The following is an 18,769-nucleotide window of genomic DNA, read 5'->3' as shown; positions in this document are numbered from 1 at the left end:
CAAATTAAAATGCCCACTTTAAGAAGGAATGAAAAAAGCAGATTACAGTTTATTGCACTTCTTTGGGGGGGGGGGAGGAGGGGAGAACCCTTCATGATGGAGCTTCAATTCCTTTGAGCAATATGTCCAGCACAAGCTTTCTCAGCTGCCACAGAAACATTTTAATTTTGAGACCCTGATACTGATTGTGTGTGTGCGCACATCACATCTCCAGATTTCAACCCACAACTCAGACCTTGCAAAAAAGGGTTGCAATTTTCAAGAAGATGCTCATCTAAGCAGTACTTCAACTATGTCTCTGAAATGCAGAGACCAGCAGGTAGATCAGTAGGCAACATTCACTGGATTTTCCAATTTACTGGTCCTCTAGTCTAAAAGGTAAAGGTAAAGGTACCCCTGCCCGTACGGGCCAGTCTTGACAGACTCTGGGGTTGTGCGCCCATCTCACTTAAGAGGCCAGGGGCCAGCGTTGTCCGGAGACACTTCCGGGTCACGTGGCCAGCGTGACATCGCTGCTCTGGCGAGCCAGAGCCGCACACGGAAACGTCGTTTACCTTCCCGCTGGTAAGCGGTCCCTATTTATCTACTTGCACCCGGAGGTGCTTTCGAACTGCTAGGTTGGCAGGCGCTGGGACCGAGCAGCGGGAGCGCACCCCGCCGCAGGGATTCGAACCGCCGACCTTTCGATCTGCAAGTCCTAGGCGCTGAGGCTTTAACCCACAGCGCCACCTGCGTCCAGGGTCCTCTAGTCTACTATTCATTAAACAATCACCTTTTCCTTCCTTTGTAATGCCCCACCTTAACCAAAAAACATAGCCAATTAAGCAAACGAGCAACGAGGCTGGTATTACTATTTCTACAGGATTTCAACAGAATTGCTTCTGTATGGGTCTCTCTCTCTCTCTCTCTCCCTCCCTCCCTCTCTCTCTCTCCCCCCCCCCCCTCATTTGGACTCGCACACAACAAATACGAGATCATGCACGCAACTACTACCAGCAGGAATTCACACGCTCACATATGTGCTGAAGTCATCAGTGAAGCACGCTAAGGCCATCTCAGACGAAAGCCCGTAAAAACCTTTCTACCAGACTGCCCTGTTACATAATCTCAGCACGTCACACATGTGAAAGGAAAGCTGGGAATAATGCAAGGAATGCAGCTGTAAACATTTTACATGTTTACGGGGGCTATTTCTGCACATTTGCTTTTTTAAAAAAGCCAGATGACTAACGGTCTGATTGCATGAGCTACAGCGGCAATTACGTGTTTTAAGATAAGGAGGCACAGCTGCGCCAAAGCAGCCTCGTGGAGAAGGCAACTGCCGAGATGACCACAAGGATGCTTGAAGGACCTAGTGCAATTCAAACTCCGAAGTGGTGTTAAGATTGCAGCTTTAGCTAACTACTGCATTGAGATGCACTTCTTATACTGAAATTCTCTATTTAAATAGGATATCTTCTTTCAGACAATGCAGACCAGTGCAGAAAGATGGGTGAAAAATATATGAAAGTAGCACAGATCGGAAAAGGGACAGATTTGTCCGTCCTTAGACGACTACATCCAAACCTAGACCAGGAGTGTTTTTGCTCTGGTTCAGGGGTCCCTGAGGTCAGTGGCTGGAGCACGGAGCTTCAGCTAGATAATAAATAATAAATAATAATAATAATAATAATAATAATAATAATAATAATATGCAACCCCTACGCTGTGAAATATAAGCTTGTGTGCTACCAATGACATAAACTCCAAAGCTACTTTGCGCGAATGTTACACTAGATCTCATCTCCTATCTTCAATTTTGCACTGCTGTGTAATTATTATTTTTCGTCAAATGCCAGCGGATTACATACCTGTGGTTTTTCAATTCCAGAAAGGACATCTTGAACCCTTTTTGTTTCTGTGTCGCATTCTGTGCAGGAAAAAAAGAGGACAGAAGTTACAACTTTTGCTTCAGTAGCAAGAGCGTCAACCGAATTTTGAATTCATCCACACGTGAGTTCACACAATCGGAGAGATAACGCAGAGGCAATGCTTTAACCATGGATCAAAGGGAGGCACTGTGAACTTCCATGCTTGCTCCCTATGCAAATATTTCCTTCGTCCTCCGGTGCAAACTACGATCACTATTCTAAGGCTCATGCTGAGATCAATGATATTTATTTACTTATTCCAAACCTCTTTTAACTACGGTTCATTGAAAGAATTCCAAAGTGGTGTGTACAGGGGAAAAAATCTATCACCCCATCATAGAAACACAATATAAAAACCAATGTATTAGAATAGCAATATACAGTAAAAAGCAAGATGCAGATTAGAAATAGCTGTCAGCTTTAGTCATAGTCAAGAGCTGTTGTTGATGTTATTTTAATTTATTACCTGCCGTTCACCCTAATGTCCTGGGGTGTTTTACAACAATTTAAAACATAACATCGGAAACAGTTTTAAAAACCTACAATTAAAAAAATAATGAAATCACAGAAAATAGGCTGTTTCCTGAAAACATACACCTGAAGTTGTGTATACATTATACACCGGAAGCTGTATGATGAAGTTGCCAGACACAACTCTCTAGGGAGGGATTTCCACAACTTGGGGGCTGCCACAGAAAATGCCCTCTTCCTAGGCCACCCCCAACCCAAGTGTCTGAAGGCAGCAGAACTACCAGGAGAGCCCCCTCCATCCAATCTTAGCATACAAGGTTTTGAAGTCAACCTCAACCAGGATATGAAGCCGGGGTTTAAAGCTTGGTGCCAGTGGAAGGCCATGGCCAATACTGCTCCTCACCTGTAACCAATGAAGTTGTGGCCTTTTTTAGCCCATTAACCTTAATAATTGTGTCATGTATCATTATTTCCACCGGGGGGGGGGGCGGGAACTTGCCACGCAAAGCCACTTCCACTCGCACGATTGGAGGGATTCCTGGCCATGTCACTCCCTGGCCAGCCAATCGGCTGGCTCTGGGGGCATGGCCTGCCCCATTTTAAGCAGGACGCGGCCAGGGATCTCCCTCTTTGCCACTCCTCAGAGTTTGTTTGGACCTTGGCTGGTCACCATTGAGGGGCCTGGTAGGAATTTTTCCACTTGGCAAATTGGCACCAGCCACTTGGTTTTAACCTACCTCGTAGCAAATCATCACAACTTTCTGGGTATTGGCAGCTAGGCATTGGTATATTGCTGTAGCTGGAAGAGGGGAGGTAACGCCATCACCTGCCCCACGTATTGAAGGGTAGTCTGATAAAGGATTCTGGGGGGTGTGGCCTTGTCCGAAGCATAGGAAGGTGAGGGTCTAAGGCACGCCCCTATCGGTGACCCCAGGGGAGTTCCTAGATGATGTGCATCAGAAGGACTCCCCTTACTGGTGGTTAACCCTTCCGGACTTCAAGCGGACGGGCTGAAGCCGGATATAGTCGGTTAGGACCAATGCTTAAGCCAATACCGCTCATCACCTGTAACCAATAAAGTTGTGGCCTTTTTTAGTCCATTAACCTTAATAATTGTGTTATGTGTCATTATTTCCACTTTGGGGGGGGGGGGACTCGCCACGCGATCCTATTTCTCTAACCTAGGTAAGGAGCAGGAGTGAAAGGAATTTCCTAGGTTCCTCTTAGAATCCGAGTATTTCAGCCAAAACCTAATCTAGTATGCACTGAGAGGCATGGGGGCAGGATTTTGGGCCCTCTAGTTGCTGCTGAACTACATCTCCCATCAACCTCAGCCAGCATGGCCAACAGTCAAGAGTGATGGGAGTTGTAGCCCAGGAGCAACAGAAAGGCCAAAGGTTCTCCACACCAGATCCAGGACATAGGTAGCAAAAGAACTGTCATTGCGACATCTGGAAAACAAACAACTGGGCACAGAATCATGAGTAAGAAAGCAGGTTTAATAACTCAGTATCAGGAAAGTCCTCAGAATTCAGCTACGAAAGAAGAATTATGAAGCTGTGTATAGTTTCGCCCACGTAAGATCTGTAGTTGTCGACCGGGCTGAAAATGCCTTGATCCTGCCATTTGTGGAACCAGAATGCTGGCCTGTTTCCTTTTGCATTCGAACAATCTAGCAGACAAGCCACCTTTCCAGGCACATAGTGGGGGAAGACAACACACTGAGGGACGGCTGAGCATGGCGACACTGTTTTGCTCAGAGACAGGCAGACTATGCTAAACTGGTCTGCCAGCTTCAGACAATTTCCTTCAAAAGGAAGGAACACAGGATGATTATTCAGCCTCTGGCATAGACTCCAAATGGCATTTGGAGCACAAATATAACAAGAGTCTTACATATCATTCTTATTCTGCCTACTTTGGCACAGAAGAAAACCTATCAGATCTTTATGCTCTTGTTAATGGGAATATTCCATAGTAATACTTTCAATCCTGATTATACCACCTATCTCCCATCCCTTGGATCTGTGGTCCCAATTTTGCTCCCAGTTTGCTCCTTGTCTCTCTCTACTTGAGTTAACTCAAGCTCAAGGACAATAAGGCATCACTATTCAACTCATAGGGACGCAGGTGGCGCTGTGGGTTAAAGCCTCAGCGCCTAGGGCTTGCCGATCGAAAGGTCGACGGTTCGAATCCCTGCGGCGGGGTGCGCTCCCGCTGCTCGGTCCCAGCGCCTGCCAACCTAGCAGTTCGAAAGCACCTCCGGGTGCAAGTAGATGAATAGGGACCGCTTACCAGCGGGAAGGTAAACGGCGTTTCCGTGTGCGACTCTGGCTCGCCAGAGCAGCGATGTCACGCTGGCCACGTGACCCGGAAGTGTCTCCGGACAGCGCTGGCCCCCGGCCTCTTGAGTGAGATGGGCGCACAACCCCAGAGTCTGTCAAGACTGGCCCGTACGGGCAGGGGTACCTTTACCTTTACCTTTATTCAACTCATAACAGGAAAGGATATGGTGGTAGCTTGTCCACTTAGTGAATCATTCAGTTTACTATTCATCATTCAGATTACTATTCATAAAAAGAATAGTTCAGTTTGAAAAAGAAAATTAAGAACCTGACCAAAAGCAGTGGTTCCCAAGAAAATACTCAGTGCAAATTAATCTTCAAGCGGATCATACTTGACATTGCCTGGCTGCCAAAGATCATGACACCAAAACGTGGGCGGAAAGCTACAAATCTCTGAAAACCCCAAAGGCCATTCTGACAGTATTTCAAGAATCCAGATCCAAACTATTTGCATTCTTCCAATGAACCACTTAATATGCAAAAACACATTGCAAGTGAAACATGCATGCGTGAAAGGTGCTCCATAGTCTCAAGACTTCAAAACCAATGATGCAGTGCAACTATGAATGCACGGAAACATTTGGAGCTCTGTATTGATACGACCACAACTGACAATTAACTGCACAATGAATTCTGAACAAAATGGATTTTCCAGGAAGAAAGAACCATGTAATAAGAATTCATATTCTGCTCTGGCTCAGTAATGGAGACTCTCTTTGTTAGGTAACAATATTCACTTCAAAATTGTCTTACAGATGTATCTTAACAGTCAAACCACAAGCCACCAAATGTTAAGAAACACCGAATATAACTCAACATAAATGATGTCTTGTAATTATGTAATCATGCAATTATTTAATTAGGTGGAACTGGTGTGGTTTTTTTGTTTTATTATGGGTTGTATTTATTGGTTTTGTTTGCATTTGTTAATGATGGGTGAATTTTTGTTTTGTTATCTGGTAATTTTGTTCTGTTATTTTATTGCAACACAGTATGTGAAGCGGATTCTTGAATTTTTGTTTTGTCTGTTTTCAGCCATATTTCGAATGGCTACAGGATGGCAAAGTGATTTTTGTCACGTATTTTGTAATTGCTATGGATTGTAAACCAGCTCAAGTACAGTTAATACGGAGAGGCAGTGTGCAAATTTGAAATGATGTGAAATAACCTAAAACTACTGGACCCACTGGATCTGGCATTTCCTCCTGAAAACTTCAGGGTGGGGGATAATCAAATGCCCCTTTTCTTCCTCACTGCAAAATTCTTTATACTTATTACTTCACCTTAGCTGCCAGAAGCTGAAGCTGAATCATTCTTGACCTTTAATCCTTAACATGTGGACCAGATTTTCTCTCTTTACATTGCTTTATAGCTGGGATTCCTGTCACACTCAGTAATGAGATGAGATAAAAATAAACCCACAAAGCTCAATGAAATTTCATTTCCCTCTCCATGTGGAAAAAGTGACAATTTTCTACAGTAACTAACCCCAGCGTTGACCCTTTTCAAGTCAATGATGACTAGCACACTCCAGCTGAAGCACTGGATAAAAATAGGATATAGGGACTATAAAACAAACATGGCGGTTATTTTAGATATTTAAGGGGTGGGGGAACAGAACTCTAAACATACATTCCCGCGAGGGATGACCGTTTCCTGTTATGACTTTGGCAAGGGTCATATTGTTAAGGGCTGAGGCACAAGAATGGACTATGACGTTGCTGTACCAAAACAGGGTGAAATGGTGGCCAAATATCATTTCTTTGGGAAGGATATAAATGTGTAACATAGGCCTCTTCGTCTTCCTTAGGCCCCTTTCATTGACCTGTTGGCCTTCAGCCAGCATAACGTAATAATTGGGGTGATGGGAGTTGTAATCCAACAACATCTGGAGGGCCACAGGTTCCCCATTCCAGCTTTAAGCTCATGGCATGTATTTATATTAATTATAAAAATAGGTAAAGGTAAAGGGACCCCCGACCATTAGGTCCAGTCGTGGCCAACTCTGGGGTTGCGGCGCTCATCTCGCTTTATTGGCCGAGGGAGCAGGCGTACAGCTTCCGGGTCATGTGGCCAGCATGACTAAGCCATTTCTGGCGAACTAGAGCAGCGCACGGAAACACCGTTTACCTTCCCGCTGGAGCGGTACCTATTTATCTACTTGTACTTTGATGTGCTTTTGAACAGCTAGGTTGGCAGGAGCAGGAGCAGGGACCGAGCAACAGAAGTTCACCCCGTAACGAGGATTTGAACCGCCGACCTGATCAGCAAGGCTCTGTGGTTTAACCAACAGCGCCACCCGCTTACTCACTGGTAAATCAGGCTTTGCTCCCGACCAATGAAATTGAGTGCCAGTTAGGGGGTGGACTTGCCAGCCTAAATTTGGTCCATAACACTGTCGCACATTTCGGGTGCTAACATCCTGCACAAATGACGTATAAATGGTATTGGGAAAGGAGGGAACTGGCATATCTAAATGGGCATGAGACACACCGAAGAGTGAAATAACTGCCCTGAGACCTGAGGGTACAGGGCAGTATAATTAATTTATTAATAGTACAATTCAATAAATAACAAAAAAGTTTATTATTTATACGCCGCCCATCTGACTGGGTTACTCCAGCCACTCTGAGCGCCTTCGAACAAATCAAAAGACGGTAAGACATCAAACATTCAAAACCTCCTTATTCAAAGCCTGTACTGGCCCATTTTCCATGTGGATTAAAACAAAGAAAGAAACAAACATATCATCCTTCAAGAAACAAAGCAAAACACTTTGTGTGGTCCGAGGGCTGTACTTTTATTTTTTAAAGCCTTTTAGTAGGTAATAGCTGCTTGGAATGGCCTGAGGAAACAGCTTCTGCTTCCATATGTCCAGCTTTCTTTATTCAATGTCCCCGAAACATTAAATGCTATTGCTCCCTGGGACATTTGCAGACCCATTTTCAACACCTGTGGCTCTAGCTGCTCCCTGGGACTGTTAGCTGTTGGAGGCAGATTGCTTGTGGGATCTGTTGGAGTTCTGATTCCAAAGGAGGTCTATGTTCTGAGCAGAATCAGGTGGGTCCATTTCAGAATTCAGATCCACCATTCCTCAAGCATTCCTAGCGCACTGCTCTTCCATGTGCTCTAGAGACCAGAGGCCTAACTCACATTTGTTCTGCAGCCAGGAAGTCCTGTTAGCAGGGTCAAGTCCCAGGTATACATTTATCTGCCTGTTTAAAACTCTATATCCAGCAGAGGTCAGCTGAGAGCTAGGAGGACCCTCTGAAGTGATAACGAAGTGAACCAAGCACCAAAAAGATACTGGAGCAAAGAAAAGAGTACACATGACTCCACAAAGGCTTAGAGAAACTAGATGCCCATCAAAGAAACACACCCATGATTCTAACCTTCATAGGACCAGTGAGACAGTTCTGCATTGTTTCCAGATTTGCCTTTTATTATAAAATGCATTTACTCGTGACAAAATGGGAGGTGCAACTATGGAGAAAAGGACAGTGTTAGGGATGGGGTAATCTATCAATTCTGGTTCCTTTCAGTGCCTCATTTTTCCCTTTTTTATTTTTTTTATATATTTTTTATATATATATATTTATTAAGATTTTTAAATACAAATACAGAAATAATAAACAGTATAACATATATCATAACATAGTTTCATAACTTCTTTGGACTCCCTCGCGTCTCCCGCTCCCACTTACATCATTGTAAATTTTGCCAGCAATTTATCATCTTGTTTAGATTCTTGTATCCCATTCATTTGAATATAATCTAATAATTCTCCAAAAGGTTTATATTTTCCTCAATCTCACTTATCGTCCTAATTCCGCCTAATTTGGTGGTGCTCAATTATTTATGATCTAGCATCCTCCTTAACATTCAACCAAATTACAGTATTTTTGTAAATAAATCTTAAATTTCTTCCAATCTTCTTCAGCTCTCTCCTCTCCCAGGTCTCGGATTCTGCCGGTCATCTCAGCCAATTCCATATAGTCTATCAGTTGCATCTGCCATTCTTCCAGTGTGGGTAGATCTTGGGTTTTCCAATGCTTAGCGATGAGTATCCTTGCTGCCGTTGTTGCATACAGGAAAAAAGTTCTGTCCTTCTTTATCACCCTCTGGCCGACAATACCCAGGAGGAAGGCCTCTGGTTTCTTGCATTTTTCCCTTCTTTAGTTTGGCTTTCCAAACTTTTTAATGTTCTTTTATTGACTAGTTTTATGTGCTATTGTTGTAAAATGCTCTGATTTCTCTTTTATGAAAGAGCAGAATATAAATATTTTTATAAAGAAATAAAACAAATATCAGCTTGCAATGTTCTAAAAAAAGGATACCTGAAAATTCATCAGCATTTCAGTATCAATGTATCCTATTACACACATTTTTGCAAGCCGTTTCCCCTATTATTTCCACTAATATATGATTTCTTATGCACACTTTACCCTAGCACATGCAATTCTATACAGTGGTACCTCGGTTTACGAACTTAATCCGTTCCGGAAGTCCGTTCTTAAACCAAAACCGTTCTTAAACCGAGACGCACTTTCCCTAATGAGGCCTCCCGCCGCCAGTGCCCTTCCTTGTTCGGATTCCGTTCTAAGACTAAGGTAAAGTTCTCAAACTGGGACACTATTTCTGGTTTTGTGGAGTTCGTAAACTGAATCGTTTGTAAACAAGACTGTTCTTAAACCAAGGTACCACTGTACAGTGGTACCTCGGGTTACAGACGCTCCAGGTTACAGACTCTGCTAACCCAGAAACAATACCTCGGGCTAAGAACTTTGCTTCAGGATGAGAACAGAAATCGTGTGGCGGTGGAGCAGCATCAGTGGGAGGCCCCATTAGCTAAAGTGGTACCTCAGGTTAAGAACAGTTTCAGGTTTCAGGTTATGAACGGACCTCCAGAACGAATTAAGTTCTTAAACCGACGTACCACTGTACATGACTTGACCAGAAGAACTACATTGAAAAATTTGGAGAACTGCAAATTTTGAAGGAAGGCTGCTTTTTTTTTAGTTTCGCACCAAGTGCGAATTAGCTAGGAACGGAGAGACTTCCGGGTTGGCGCCATCGCCGAATGGCGGACTCCCTCCGAGCTCCGGAGGGAGCCTGCTCAGCAGGGGCTGGGTTCTACCGCGCCGGCGACGCGGGGACCCTCAAAAACCATGGGCGCTGAAACCCATGGGCATGGTGACTCGGCGGTCACCGTTTGCGCCCCCCCAACCCACGAAGGAGCCTTTTTAAAGGCTGCGGAGCGGGTGACGGGGGGGGGGTGCTGTGAGTCCTCCGCTTCCCCTGCCGAGCGAAGCCACATGCCATTCGACGGAGAGCGCTGACTTCTTCCATTGAAAATTTGGTCTTTAAAAGAATAACCCGTGAGTAATTGGAACTTGGATTAAAAAAGGGGAAAAATTCTATTTAAATTCGGAGCGAGCGGGGGAGGTGCAAAAAGGAAGTCAGCCTCCCCCCTGTTGTAGAGGAGCTAAAGCAAAGGATTTGACAACTAAGATCGAGTGTAACCTTTTTTTGATAAAGTTATTAACTTCGCGATGGAAAATTATAAGACTGGGCTGGAGGAGAAAAGTGGAATGTGAATTAAAATGCAACCCCCCCCCCCGGAAACCCCGGGAGCAATCTGAAAGAGCGCTGGGAGAGGAGAAATAGAGGTTTTGACACCTGTCAAAGGAGCTGTCAAAGCGGAAGAACAAAAAGAGAACTTTGTTACGAGGACTTTGCTGGTCACATTTGTTACAAATTGGATATAAATTGTTTAAAACAAGGAATAATAAGTTACTTTGACTGTTGGGTGTGATCGGGAAGGAAACTGAGTTACTATAATCCCTCTAGAGGAGCTGTGGGACACTACAAGTATTGTTGGCATCGAATTTGAATAGGACTTTTTATCGCCTGGGAAACTGCAGAAATGGAACACTATTTTGTCTACAGAGGTCTACACACTAAAGGAGACAATAGATTTATCTATTGAAGAATGGAAGGGACCTGACGTAATGTTTTGTTCCTGAATAACAAAGCCTCTGCAGAGGAATTAGAAGCTTTTTGGAATTAGAACATTTGTGCAGGAGAGCAGGGGGGGGGGGAAAGAGGAGGAGAGAGAACAACAAGAACAATAAGAATAACAAGAACTGGACAAAGTTGGAAGATAGACTCCTTCCAAGACTGGACATGTGAAACCAAAGATGACCAAAAGATGGCAAAGACTAATAAAAAGACGGCAAAGCGGACTGGTGAAGGACTGTGTTTAGATGTGGGAGCTCCAGGATGACAGTAGACATTGATGGACATTGGGAACGCAACCGGGAAAGGGGGGAGGGAAATTTGGAATCCAAAGGGTGTTAAATTACATTTTATTCTTTTTTTTATCTTTCTGTTTATCTTAATCTGTGTTGCATATTAAAGACGGGAACTCGTGGAAGGGAACAGGTCGATTTTAGGGGATGGGAAAATATTTTTTTTTAATTGGGCCAATGATAATAATTTTAAAATTTGGGGTAAGAATTTGTTGAATCTATTTGAAAGAATTGGAATACAAGAGGGGGAGGGGAGGGGAAGTCCTGGAAAGATGCCAATGAAAATAAGGTTTTAAATTTGGATGTTTTTCTTTTTCTGTTATATTTGAAAATCTTTAATAAATATTATTAAAAAAAAAAAAAGAATTAGCTAGGAACGACTTTAAATGGCCTCCCCATCCTTATCAGCAGCAGATAAACCAGTGTGCCAATATTTTACAGGACTGGCACAGTCATTGGATATTAGACGTAAGCCACAAGCCATAGGACTGTGTGATGAACTTCCTGTGGCCAGCATAACTTTTCTTTTTTAAAATCACAAAGAGCAACTCTGTGCAATGCATGGGGAATCACTTACAACCCTTTCAAAAAGTGCTTGCTGCAAGGCACCAGCACTCTTGAACTAAGCCAGAGTTTCCCAAACTTGGGTCTCCAGCTGTTTTTGGACTACAACTCCCATCATCCCTAGCTAGCAGGACCAGTGGTCAGGGATGGTGGGAGTTGTAGTCCAAAAACAACTGGAGACCCGCACAAGGATGGAAGACTGAAGAAACCCCAACTAAAGAATCGTGGCAAGAAAAATTGAAGGACTATGCAGAACTGGCAAAACTGACATATAAGCTACGGGACAAGGATAACTGTGACTTTAAAGATGAATGGGAACCCTTTACAAAGTATTTGAAGACGCAACAAAGCGAACTGAACTCCTTGGCTGGCTCTGAATAAACATTCACAAACTATTTATTGATAATAATCAGCTAAATAGTTTGAGGATCTATACAACTTTGTAACATGCAGAAAACAGCATTCTCAGAGAAATAAAAGAATGGAACTGAGGGAAGTTGGGGGGTGGAGGTGGGTGGGTTTTGTGTGGGAGGGAGGAAAAATGGGGAAAAAATAAGGATGATATGTTTCTGGATAATATGTTTTGTTTTAATTTTGAATTAAAACAACAACAACAAAACAAAAAACAGCTGGAGACCCACGTTTGGGAAACCTTGCTAACAGCAAGATCCAGGAAGAAATTATGGAGCATAGGGGGCTACATTACACAGAGTCAGACCATTATGTCCTTTCAGTTCAGAATCTATATTGTCTATACTGAGTGACATCAGCTCTTCAGGCTCCGAGATGCAGCTCTTGCTTGGTGTTATCTGTAGAAACCAGGAACTGAATCTGGAGCTCTTTCCAGGCATAGCATGTGCTCAGGAGTCCCTCCCTTCTGCACTACCATGCTAACTTACCAAAGGAAGAATAGTGGTCTGCCTATCTGTGCGTGAAAAGGGACGCAGGTGGCGCTGTGGGTTAAAGCCTCAGCGCCTAGGACTTGCCGATCGAAAGGTCGGCGGTTCGAATCCCTGCGGCGGGGTGCGCTCCTGCTGCTCGGTCCCAGCGCCTGCCAACCTAGCAGTTCGAAAGCACCTCCGGGTGCAAGTAGATAAATAGGGACCGCTTACCAGCGGGAAGGTAAACGGCGTTTCCGTGTGCGGCTCTGGCTCGCCAGAGCAGCGATGTCACGCTGGCCACGTGACCCGGAAGTGTCTCAGGACAGCGCTGGCCCCTGGCCTCTTAAGTGAGATGGGCGCACAACCCCAGAGTCTGTCAAGACTGGCCCGTAGGGGCAGGGGTACCTTTACCTTTACCTTTACCTATCTGTGCGTGATTTATTTTTTGCATTTATACCACACACACCCCCCATTTTCTTCTTCCAAGGAGCTCAAAGTGGTGTGCATAGTTCTCCTCCCACCTGCCTTATCCTCACAACAACCCTGTGAAGATGAAGAAGAAGAAGAAGAAGAAGAGGAGAACCCAAAGTCTAGCTAAGCACATCTGAGCTTTTTGGGGGACGCCAAATGGAGTGCTCCATGTTAAAAAATTGTTAAAGCTGTAGCACATTCCATTATGGGCACCAACGTCCCAATACCAAAAGAATAAATTACACTGAACCCCACGTAGGCCACACCTCTAACTGCAAACCGTGCAGGTTCCCTGCAAAAGCAACAACAGAATCCTACACAGAGCGCATTTGGTTCCTGGAAAGAAAAATTCAAATCCAGTGTTATGTCAATACAGGAACCCCGTGACTCCAACAGGAAGCAAATCTAGGGAGCAAGGAAGATGAAGAAGAATTGCAATAATTTAAGCAGTAACTTTCATTTCTCCATTCCCTGCTAAGATAAACGTGGCAAAACTGAGTTCAGATGAATGCGTAAGATGAAGGAAGGCACAGGAAAGGTGAACGCTGGTGTCTCTTAGCAGTGTTGGCTCTCAGCAAAGCCTCAAAAATAAACAAAGCCCCCTAGAACCTCGCGCCAATTTGTCACGTTTCTTGGTTTTAAAGCTTCTTTTTACGAACCAGATGGGTTTTTACGAGGCCTATAGGACGCCTACACGCTGGCCTGGATCAACAACAAACAGAAAAGGATTATTACCCAAAGTCCTGCAAGCTGAGTTGCTCTGTTGCAAATAATTCCTCCTCCACCACCTGCATTGCAGGCGGGGCGGCATCAGGAATGGGGAAAGATCCCACCTGTTGTCTTAACGCTCAGAGGGGTACAAAAGTACAAGAACTTTGGCAAGCCACGCAGACAGGGCCAATTCTCAAAAACACAGCAAACATAAAATGGTTCTCACAATGGTGGCCTCTCCTGCCAAGTAAGAGGCAAGAAGGAACTTTCCCTCAGTGCCAAGTTGAGTAGATTCCTAAAGGGCGGGCGGTGATGAGAAGGAAGCAGGATTCGGTTAATGACTGTGGCATCTGATTTGACTGCATTTCTACCATCTGTCTAATCTGAAGCGTTCGGGAGCAGCTTCTTGTATCCAGATCTGGAAACTGCATTGCACAGTGATGATGATAATAATAATAATAATAATAATAATAATAATAATAATAATAATAGTAGTAGCAGCAGCAGCAGCATATGCTGCCCACCTAACTGGGTTGCCCCAGTCACTCTGGCAGGGTCCCAACAAAAAAATAGGAAAAATGGAGTAAATCCCCACTGATTTTATCTGAATTTACTTTCAGCTATGTGCGTTGAGGATCATAGAGGGATCACAGAATGGTAGAGTCGGAAGGGACCACCAGGGTAATTCTAATCCAACCCTCGCAGCTCAAGAACATGAAAACTATGCTGAGCCCTGGAGGTCCTTGGAAGAGTACCAGAGGTCCTTCGATGGAGGGTACAAGGGATGCGATGTAAAAAGCAACAACTCCCCCCCCAAAAAAAAAATCCCCAGTGCAGTTGGTTAGAGCATGGGGCTGATAGCGTCAAGGTTTCATTGCTTTTAAGCCAACCGTCCCCACCCAGCATTTCGGTTTACCGCTTCCACCAGTCCCAGCCTACATGGGCAACTTTTGGGGCTGATGGGAGTTAACAGTCCAAAATGTCTGGACGACGCCAGGTTAGAGGAGGCTGTTTTAAGGCGTTTCCCCCTATTCCCTTCCGGAATCAAGAGCTGAGCGGCTGGTGGTGAATTTCTTAAAGTTGCAAAACATAGCAAAGCCAATCGGGATTTCACTTTTCAGACTCCACCAAACCATGTTGCCTATGTATCTGACAGGGACAGAGACATGCATGACTGCACCGTCACATGCTGTTTGGCTGTGAGGAGATTAGCTAGTGACAGATGAAGACTGCCTGCCTATCTGTACTGATTCTGTCCTGCAGCCATAGCAAAGACTGTAGGAAAAGTTTCAGGCATGCCTCTGCCTGAGTGAGAGGAGCGCCTTCAAGTAGGCTCCAGAATCTTCTGCAATGTTGTGAAGTTTAGATCTGCAGGAGTTTCTCAACAGACAAATGCATGTGGCACAGGGACTCTGAGGGCAGAAATCTCGAAAACCTCCAGCATGGGGAATTAACAGTGCCAGAGTGAGGCACACATTGAAAGAAGAGTTTGTTAGAAGGTTCAGCTACGCAATGTCTCTGTGCTTCTTCGGGGCAGAACACGCATACTGCTTATTGCACCCTCGCAGAAATCCTTTATGAAAGTAAGGATGAGCTTCCATGCAAACAATAAACAGACGGTGGGTAAAGTAAATGTATCACAAACCAAAGTTTCAAGTTCCCACGAGGAGGAACGGTTCTCATGTTTGCTCCGAGAGCAGCTGTGTTATGCAAATTGTTTGAATTGCAAGCCCAAAAGCTAATTAAAATATCTCCACTGTAAACACGGCTTAAGGGCTTCTCTCCGCCTGCCTGCCCCCCACCCCCCCCGACTCCTTCACAGCAAAGACGGAAAAGGTCCAGCTAGACACTTAGCAGCCTGTTTCAAGCAGCCCCTCCATTCCAGGGTGGTGACATAAGGACTGGGTCCTTCCATGCTGCATGCCTCACTCCCAAGCGCGGTTCCTCGCTTGCAGATGTGCCAGTCATAACATCATCTGCGCGCTCAGAATTTCTTCCAGGTTTCCAAAGGCCGTGACCACTGCAATTGCTGGCAGAAACCTTTCGCTGGTCATGCAGAGTGTAGCCTCCAATTTGCTAGACAAGAGTGTGTGTTTTCCCCCTAATAGGCCGATTCCTAATAGCCCCCCATGTGCTTCCGTGCTCTCATGGCAGCTGCCAGTAGGTTGTCCAAATCCCAGCAGCTTCACATGCCTTCACTTAACTTTCGTGACCTTGGGAGCCAGCAACCAAAATCACCATAAACCAGCCTGTGCAGCTACGCCCCTTGCCAGGAGGCCAAGGTACCTTCTTTCATTGCTGCCGTCACCATCATGCAACAGGCACGATTCTGTATGTTTGGCCAGCTTCACAGTGAGCTTTATACACTTGTGCTCTATCTATCACCCCACCTGCTCCATCACCCCAAATAATCCCTAGTATTTCGAGCGGCAAACTGGGCTCTGCAGTGCCAGAGAGGGTGCCTGGTCCACTGCACCATTCTGTTCCATACCAAGACTAAGACCTGGATAGGATTGTAAGCTCTAGGAAATAGGCATTCAAGGGTGGTAAGCTCTTCTGGAAAACAGGCATTCAAGAATCCAGAATCCTTAAGTATTTGGAGGCAGACCAACTTAATGGGTCTTCTACCCTAGCAGAGGGGGCTGTTGTTGTTGTTGTTGTTGTTGTTGTTGTTGTTGTAAGACCAGACACGCCAGGAAATGGTTTGACCAGGATAAGGGAGGAATCACAGCCCCAGACCATCCCACTCAAGGTCTGCAGCAAGGACCAATCTGAAGTTATGGTCCACCTTGCGAGTCAGGCCAATAGACCATTTGAGAAAACCGCATGGTTCTCATGGTGGCCAAGAAGTCCCAAGCTGACCATTGAGAACTGTCTTGGTGTGAATGTGCAAGTCCCACAGAACAACTAAGGTTCTCAACACCACCATACTTGAGACCACAACTGGCCAGCTTGTTCACATGGGGATCTAAGATCGATGACGACAGGTATCAGAGGAAGACTAGATTTCAGAGCATCACTGATTGATATACATCACTGAATATTTTGACGTTTTGGTTATATTCATTTCCAAAAGCAAAGTTGGGTGGAGTTTTAGGTGAAGAAGGAAGTAGGATGCTCAAACACATGAAACAGAACTCTGGGTGGCACGGGCATGAAGGTCACAGCTTGGATTTATGATCTTCTTTCCTCCTTTTTTACGATTGCTTAAATACAGCAGCAGCGAACACCCACCCCCTGCAAATATTACTGGCCCAAGATCTGAGCCAGTTCTTGCAATGAACAACATACAGCTGGCCAACTGAAGGCCAAGCAAAGCTTTCTTGGTAAAGTGGTGCTGCCTATGACAATATACGAGGGCGAGCACAGCTGATGCAACATGTGTTTTGCCCCCTTGGAGGAATGCTTTTGCCTCGCAAAGGGGAACGACAGATACGCAGCATGGAGCAAAGCCACGGCTCATCGGCTTTGAAGCAACCGCCAATTAAACAGCAATACAGAAGCTGCATACATGGATAAAAGGCAAGTCTAGTTCAGCGGGTTGAACTTTAGCCTTTCTTCTCAACATTAACCACCAACTTGGAAGCTAGGTGGCCTCTTGGTGGCTACAGCGAGAAACAGAACTTTTGTATGGAATGCTCTGAATGCATACAGGCTGCGGACAGGCTGGAGGGCTGGTCAGCCTTCTCAGCTTGGGGGTGGTGAACTTTGAAATCCTTCGCTCAGAAAAGTCTCAGCTTCAGTCCTGAGCCATCCAAAACAACAAGGCAGCGACTCTCACAACAGCAGTGTTGTTAGATTGGCCCCTTAATCGTTGGCAAATAAACGCAGGAAATGCAACAACAACAAGAAGAAGAGGGCATAGACCTGTATAAAATTTGCACACGCTAATTTCTGCATATGCATGCAAGTTTAAAGAAATAATTACTATAATTTAAAGGGATATATGACTCATCTCGAGGGACACGGGTGGCGCTGTGGGTTAAACCACAGAGCCTAGGACTTGCTGATCAGAAGGTTGGCGGTTCAAATCCCCACGACGGGGTGAGCTCCCGTTGCTCTGTCCCTGCTCCTGCCAACCTAGCAGTTTGAAAGCACGTCAAAGTGCAAGTAGATAAATAGGTACCACTCCAGTGGGAAGGTAAACGGCATTTCCGTGTGCTGCTCTGGTTCGCCAGAAGCAGCTTAGTCATGCTGGCCACATGACCCAGAAGCTGTACGCCGGCTCCCTTGGCCAATAAAGCGAGATGAGCGCCGCAACCCCAGAGTCAGCCACGACTGGACCTAATGGTCAGGGGTCTCTTTACCTTTTACGACTCATCTCACCATAGTGCAGAATGCTGTGACCAGATTATCCGTGTGCTTGCAGTCCAAGTATTACCTGTTGGCTGGCAAAATCCAAGGCCTCTGCTCTCTCCCTTCTTATAGTTCTCTGTCTTCAAAACAGGCTTGCGCCAGATAGCTCTTAAAACAGAGGATGGCTCCGTATGACTTTACAGAGAATGGCTCTGTGAAGCAGGACCCGTGGCCGTCCTATGTATTATTTCTCAAAATAATTGTTCTGCCTTTGCTCGAGAGCTCAAAGTAGTAAACAGACTAAAAAAATAAAAACATAATAAATGTAGAAAGCTGTTGTATGTTGAGTCAGACCATTGATCCCTCTAGATTAGTACTGTTTGCACTGACTGGCAACAGTTCTCCAGGGTTTCAGACAGGGAGTCTCTCCCTAACTTACCACCTTTACTATATTGCTTTTTAACTTTTTAATCTTATTTTTAAACATCTCGCTTAACCGTTTAATTAAGTGTCTGATGAATGACAGCAGCAGCAGCAATCTGTAAATTAGCATTTATTTCGCAGCAACTGCAAAGGCTGCTGTGCAGTTTGCAAACAAATTGCTCCAAATATCCTTGCAAATGGCCTCTTTTTAGGGGAGGATATTTGCTTCCAACTTTCAGAAGCTGTGCTGTGAAAAGAGACACGGGGGTAGCAATGTTACTCCCATTATATTTTGCTTATATTTATAGTTATTTTTTTAGGCACATAGCAACACACTCCAGGAATATAGGCGAGAGCAGGTCACAGATTCGAATAACAATAGCATC

At 44.9% G+C, this 18,769-nt stretch overlaps 1 protein-coding gene across 2 annotated transcripts in view; it reads right to left on the bottom strand.

The window, feature by feature from the left end:
* The window catches only part of FNDC3B (fibronectin type III domain containing 3B), a 278,029-nt gene that overhangs the window by 73,499 nt on the left and 185,761 nt on the right, over positions 1–18,769 (bottom strand). For both annotated transcript variants that reach the window (XM_079977640.1, XM_079977641.1), the window contains one exon: positions 1,851–1,909. In XM_079977640.1, coding sequence (XP_079833766.1) covers positions 1,851–1,909 — 59 coding nt within the window. The remainder of the gene's footprint in view (positions 1–1,850; positions 1,910–18,769) is intronic.

This window comes from Podarcis cretensis (genome assembly GCF_951804945.1).
Source record: "Podarcis cretensis genome assembly, chromosome: 5".
NCBI classification, from domain to species: domain Eukaryota; kingdom Metazoa; phylum Chordata; class Lepidosauria; order Squamata; family Lacertidae; genus Podarcis; species Podarcis cretensis.
This window is presented reverse-complemented; position numbering and strand designations above follow the sequence as displayed.